Raw genomic sequence first — 7,072 nt, 5'->3', positions numbered from 1 at the left:
GGTCTTAGTGGGCAAGCGCTCTCGAGAGCTCTGTTGCACGCAGCGGTGAATGTCTCCACCAATACATCTATAGATTCTTCCGAGAGATCCGCGTTTTCTTGCGGTGCTTCCGGAAGGTAAACCTGCAGGTTTCTGCAGTATAAGTTCCAGTCCGTGCTCCTAAGGTTCCTGTAATGTGACATGAGAGATTCCACATCCATCGCCACGGGAGCTCCATCTACCGTGGGCCTATCAGAGAGGCATCACCCCTGGCATCGGTCTGGTAAACCTTCAGGACTACCTTCTCAAAACCATAAGTGATGATCCCTTTAGTTTCAGCGAGAGGCCCGAGGGATTCTACATTTAGCAGAATCAGCGCTTGCCGAAAATGTCCTTCGGACTTCTCCACCCTGACTACCTTCCAGTTGTGCGGGGGAAGTTTGGGGTTACAGTAACGGAGGATTTCCTCCATGTCCTATGGAGTAGAGGGCTCTGAGGGAAGCCAGACCCGGGCGCGCGGACGAAGAGGTAGGTCCTTTTTGTCCACAGCTTCCAGCTTGGCTCCCTTCCAGACCACCCCCACCAGAGCTACTGCCGCCCTGTACATTGTGGCCGACCGCTCATCGGCGCACACAATTCACTTAAAGGTGCCGTGGTGCCACCCGGCACTCTCACAGCACGGTGGAGGTCCAGCGTTTTCCCTTATCACCTTCATAAACACCGCAGAGATGGCCGATGCCACTATTCTCCACTCGTCCCTGGAAATGGCGCCATCTTCCCTGCTGTTGTCGACCACCCCCAGAGTGATGGATCCCGCCTGCTTAGCGACTTCGCTAAAAGATTTCGGCAGACCGCCCCCAGTCCTCGGTTTCTTCGGCCGGAGAATTTCCTCCTCTTCAGAGCGTTGTCGCTTCTACTGGTGGTGCTACCGCACCCACCCTTTCCACTCGGCCTTTCTCTGCCCCACCAGGATTTTAGCGGCTATGCGTTGGTCAGAGAAGGCTGTCCTGCTCTGTCAGGCTGTCGTTTAGACCTAACAAGGGACCCCTGAAAAGAAGACCCAGAAACCCCCGGTAAGCTTGGGGAAAACTCCTTACTGGTACTGGCCATCCCCTCCAGACCTACCTCACTACGGGTCGCAGGCGGTTCCGCAAGCGACCGTCTACCTACGTAAAGCGGGTTCCCGCTCACCCCCCCTGGGATGGTGCTCGCAGTCGATTCCGACTTCCCCCCAGAGCCCCACCCAGATAACGATTTGAGCGTCGACTCCGACACCCTTCTGCCCCTACTTGTTTTGTCCCCCGGGGCTGCCTCTCGGTTAGGGCTGGTTAGAGAAGGCGGTTCCGCCCCTCTTTCCTTAAGTGAGGAGACCTTGGGGTTCGGCTCCGAATCCCCACTGCCGCCTAAATTCTTCGGGTTTTTATTTTTGGTTTTGTTTTTGTTGTTTTTATTCATGTTTTTTTTGATTGGGTCCCCACTCGGTGCCACTATCCATGACTCGAAAGTGTAGTCGTCCCTAAGTGATCCCACGGTTATCTGTGCCGAGGCAGGGAGGCCGTGCTAGGGTAGACGCATACCCTTATGAGGCATGCGTTCAGAGCCAGATCGGACGCAAAGCGGGAGTCATCTCAACCGCACTTACACCACCAACCCAATGGCGACGAGTTTGAAACGTACTCCGAGGCCTGCCAGGGTTTTAACGGGACGGGGCAGTCACAACATTTGCCCACCAGCTGTTTCGGTTGAGTTTCACCCCAGCGTACTCAGGTGGCAGAATGCCGCAACCACCAGCTCAGGAAACGAAGTTCAGGTCCAGAGAGTATAGAGAATGCCAAAAGAATGCAGGGTCGTCGCCGTTCAGGTTTAAGGCCGTTAAGGCCGCAGATCATTTGGCGTTACCCAGGGTGCACCACGCGGAGGCGATCTGCCCTACACCCCTCTGCGATTAGTAGTCTACAAACTTCTCCTACAAGACGCCGAAGGCATTAGGAAGACGTACAAATTTTTCAGTTCCAAGTCTATGAGAACTTCAACACCGTAATCCATTTAGTGTGAGTGTCCTGCCTTTGTTAGAGCAAGACTACGAATTTTGGGTTCCGATATCGTAAGATTCAGTAATATTCGTTCTCTAAAACTGGAGGATATTTATAGATTACTGACTACCTTTGTCTCTGTCTCTATTCTTCCCTATATCTTTCTCTGATACTTTTCTCATTTGCTCCTTGACTATCCACCCTCTTTCCAGAGCTCTAAATAGAATGGGCTTTTTAGCCTGAGTGCTTTAGGAGCCACTGAATGTATTGGTGCTCCTTGGCTCGACCTTTTCAAAATTTCAATTTCAACTACGAAGCACAATATTTTAAGGGACGTATTAATATTTCTTTCAGTGTAGTGTATTAAAAGTTTTTCGTTAAAGTTGTTGCCATTTCAAATAGGTTTGGACATAATTAATGTTGGGAATTTCACTTCATTCAAGTTCTTGGCCGTTCTGTATATAAAAATAATTCGTCTGCTGTGGGTTTCGTCGGTGCCTCTTAGCATACGTATGAATGTGTATGTTGTTGTAGCGCATGATCGCTAGTTGTTGGCGGTTATTTGCATAAAATTAATAATTTTTTGCATATATTATACGCACATATGCATAAGTCTGTATTTAGCACTCTTCATCTTTATTTTCAATCGTCAAATTAAGTCAAGGCATTAAGAAATAAGAGTACGAAAAATTTTAATTAATTTCACATTTTCGCCGGTTCTTTGTTTTGAGTTTTGAGTTGTTTCCTTTTGCCGGCTTTTTTAAAAGGCAAATTATTTCTAGTTTAAGTATTAAAGAAGCGTTATTTAAGTTGGTCGTGGCCCTGAACCTGAAATTCTACAATTATGAGTTGACAAAAATTAAATTCTTTCGCGATATAAAATAGCGCATGCAAAGATTTGGAGCGTATTTCTTTAACCGTCGCTCTACTCGAAGGTTCTGTGTAAAGGAACAACGTGGATATAATGTTTCGCTATTGTGTGGTAAGTGGAGCGGAATTTCACAAGGCACTTCGTCAGTATCGCGATTTCATGTCAAGTGATCGAAGTAGTTTGGTTATCGTGAATTTTTCTGGAAATTGATAAACTTGTGAGCTTGAGTATAATAAAAAATTGTGAATTTATTCAATCTTAAAAATGTTGATCAAATTTTTAAAGTGAAATATCTCCGGTTTCATATTCTTATAAATTTTTTTAGCTTCGCTAGAGCAATATGATTTTTCACTGGCTCTCTGTACGCATTTTAAGATAACTCGAAAAGTTATGAGATTTCCATTATTAAGCCAGTACTAAAAAAGCCAAGAAAAAATAAGGTGTTTTTTAAAAATAACGAAACAAATTTTTTGGAAAAAAGCAAAAATTAATTTTTTTTTCAAAACAACTTTTTTTAAAGTATATTTTATTAAAAAAAGTTAGAAAAAATGTTTAAATGGTAAAAAACAGAAGATATTTCATTTTAAAAGCCCTTGCACATTGAATAAGTCTCAAAATTATTAAATTGTTTTTAAATTTTTTTCAATTAACTTTTTATTATCAAAATACTTGGATCACTTGACCTGGAATCATCCATCAGTAAACCAGAACCCAAAAATACAGCTAAAACAGAATAATTGAATTTATTTCATTAATTTTTTCGCAGTACGTTTGCTTACTAGCTCTTGCTGCTGCCCAGAATGGGGGTTACAATTACGCCAGCGCCTCCGCACCCGAACCACAAGTGTTCATAGCGCCCCCCGATCCAGCACCCGCACCTGTGTCTAGCACTTCCAATACGCAATATGTGGCTGATGTTCCAGTAGTTGCAGCTTCGCAACAACAAATCCAACAAGCAGCACCTGCGTCAGTGCAATATAAATATCGTAAAGACTTTTACTATTTTAAAGCTCCCGCAGCGTCTGTTGCTCAACGACCAGTCGCACAGGCATCTCAACCCGTTCCCACAGTGCAGAAACAATTGAATGTGGTTGTTATTAAAGCGCCTGAAAGCAGCAAATCCCACTACCAACAACCATTACGTAACGCAGTACCACAAGTCGTCGAGGAAACAAAGACCCACATATACGTGCTCAGCAAGGAGCCAGGCCGCAGCGCGCCAAAACCAGCCGCATCACAGCAGCAGCATGTCACGACGCACAAATCGCACAAGCCAGAAGTTCACTACCTCAAGTATAAGACACCCGCTGAGGCACAACAAATACAACAACAGATTGTACAACAGTATGGTGGTGGCAATATAGTAGATTTAAGCGCAAAGGTAGCTGCGTCCAATGTAAATAGGCAATACCTCGCACCAGCCGCTTCGAATGGGAATACTCAAAACTTCTCACCAGCCGCTTCAAATGTGAATATTCAATACCTCGCACCAGCCGCTTCGAATGTGAATCGTCAATACCTCGCACCTGCCGCTTCGAATGGAAATATTCAAACCCTTGCACCTTCCGCTTCGAATGTGAATACTCAAACCCTCGCACCAGCCGCTTCGAATGTGAATAGTCAATACCTCGCACCTTCCGCTTCGAATGTGAATACTCAAACCCTCGCACCTGCTGCTTCGAATGTGAATACTCAATACCTACCACCAGCCGTTTCCAATGTGAATGCTGAATACTTGCCACCATCATCTGAGCCATCGAACGCTTATATTTCACCGAGATTTTTCTTCAGACAATAAGTTATAGTAAAAACATAGCTATCATTGTGTTGATTCCGGTGCAAGACATAAATTACATTTTATTTTGGGTTATTTTAATTTATCTGCGATACATTTCTCTATGAGAAGTAATCAAGTAAGGCAGTGTGTTTTGTAAGAAAGGCATTTGAAGATGTTTTTTAAAAATGCATTAAAAGAAATAAGGGGGTATTAAATAAAACATTTAAAGCTTTAACTCAATGTCTTTTAATGGAAAGCATGTGATTTTCCAAGAGTCGACGCAAAAAAAACAACCGAGTGTATCAGGCAAATTCCCTTTCGAGTGAATATCAAGCAAATTCACTTTCAATCCGATATTGGTGTTCTGTGTTTCTTTTTATTCTGTTTTATTTCCACATTTTTTTTTTTTAATGAATTCTGAGTGTATTTAAATGTTATAAAAAACGATTTCCCGAGAAAAATACTTGATACTTTCACATCACTTTGAATTTGTGGATTTATAAGTTAGCCAAAATGGAAACTTTTGTTGAAATATATTGTATAATTATTAAAATCAATAAATATTAGTATCCATTAAAATATTAGAAAAAAAATGTGGCGTAAATATTTTTTTTAAAGGGAAATCATTGCAAATCGAGCCAAGATTCGATTCTTCTCCAATATATGAAAAATAAAGATATCGCCCCAGACTTCGAAAAGGACGGAAACAAAAATAGATGCCCTATGTATGGGGCTTATAGAAGAGTTCAATGAACGTGAGCCATCCCCTAGAGGATGTGTCGGGCTGGAAAAAGTAAAAATGGCAACTTACGTAACTTATTTTCTGATGCAAATTTTTAACATGTTTAGATGGACTGGAAGGCCTCTATTAGAAGGAATTTCGAGGTCAAAATAACTTGAAGAATACCGTTTAATGAAAATGTTCTTATTAGAGCTAAAGGCAAAACTGATGATGCGGCATAAATGCCGTAATGGAGGGCATTACGCAAAGGCAGCATTCAAAAGGTTGAGTGCGGCCGAATACAAGTTATTCCGCTGTTGCTGCCAGGTCTCGTAGACATGAACCACCCGTAACAGATTTATTGAAAATGAACATCAGTGAGCAGACAAACGTAATAAAAAGCCTGGTAGATAGTTTGAAAGAAAATGCGAAGACCTCAAGCAGCGTAAGTGAAGTCCTTAAAAACCTTTTTGAAGCTGTTAAACACATGAGAGCCACTATCACGGAGAGGAACGCACAAAACAAGGGGCACCATATTCAAATGGAGAGAATACGGAACAAAAAAAAATAAGCTTAAACTAAAAGAATTGGAAGAGTTAAAAGTGTACCCGAAAACCCACTGCAATAAAAAGTAATGGATTATTTTATTAATTAACGAGATAAACAGGATTTTTTTAATGGAACCCCAAGGAATTTCAATTAAAATGTTAAGTTTGCTAATTGTAATATACAATATATGTTACCAGGTATGAAAGGGAACAAGTATGATAAGAAACAGGAAATATGCAAAAGTACATATAAATGAATTGTTTTTTTCAAATCATTAAAGCTTTATTCTTCAATTTAACAGTCTACAATCGTAATATTAACATTCAATTATAAGAAACTTCAGTGTTCAAAAATGAGCTAAGTATTATGTATATTACATTACATTGCATCTGTTTATTTAAACTAGATTCTCAAGGACTTGAGTGAAGGCTGTGCGCAATATCCTCTCTTATTCTAATAGCCTCGTCATTAAGTGTAGTCCAATTTACTAACTCTTGCGCTTTATAGTGTTTGCAAATATTATGCAAAGCGCACCAAATATTTATTTTTTTGGACCCCTTTTTCTGGTTGATATTGAAAAGAGCGGGCGAAACATCTGAAACGGCTTATTAACACTCCTAATGTTCTTAAGTTTTGCGTGCCGAACCATGTATTAGGTTAAACTTATTCTCTGCGTTGTCAACATGTGAAGCATATTGAAGAGCACAGTCAGCATCACCCAAACGCTAATAGCCGCGTTTTCAGTTTTCGTAGGACTGTTCGAAATTGTCATGAGTTCCATATCGGAGAATTTGTAATTTGGCCAATGGCGTTGAACGTCAATCATATTGAACTAAACTAGACAGCTGTAGTAAGGAAAAAAGTAAGGTGAATTTGGTTGTAAAATGAAAAATCTTTATTTATTTTTGTAAATCAATTTCATCCCCTTCAAAATAATCCCCTCTCGATGAAATACACTTATGCCAACGATTTTTCCAATCCCCGAAATATGCCAAATAGTCCATTTCCGGTATAGCCATCACCACCTTCTTCGATTCAGCTTTTATCTCCTTAATCGACTCGAAACGCGTTCCCCGGTGTGGTTTCTTTGGGAATAGCCAGAAGTCACACGGAGCCAAATCAGGCGAATACGGTGGTTGCGG

General features: G+C 41.5%; 1 protein-coding gene across 1 annotated transcript; it reads left to right on the top strand.

Moving 5' to 3' along the window:
* The first annotated feature begins 2,930 nt into the window (after positions 1 to 2,930).
* LOC128858542 (uncharacterized) lies at positions 2,931 to 5,108 on the top strand. The gene is made up of 2 exons (XM_054094920.1): positions 2,931 to 2,994; positions 3,650 to 5,108. The coding sequence occupies exons 1-2, from the start codon at positions 2,977 to 2,979 to the stop codon at positions 4,679 to 4,681; spliced, it is 1,050 nt and encodes a 349-aa protein (XP_053950895.1). The 5' UTR covers positions 2,931 to 2,976; the 3' UTR covers positions 4,682 to 5,108.
* Positions 5,109 to 7,072: the final 1,964 nt, after the last annotated feature.

This window comes from Anastrepha ludens, chromosome 2 (genome assembly GCF_028408465.1).
Source record: "Anastrepha ludens isolate Willacy chromosome 2, idAnaLude1.1, whole genome shotgun sequence".
Taxonomy (NCBI): Eukaryota; Metazoa; Arthropoda; class Insecta; order Diptera; family Tephritidae; genus Anastrepha; species Anastrepha ludens.
Note: the sequence above shows the minus strand (reverse complement) of the source record. Positions and strands in the feature narration are given on the sequence as shown.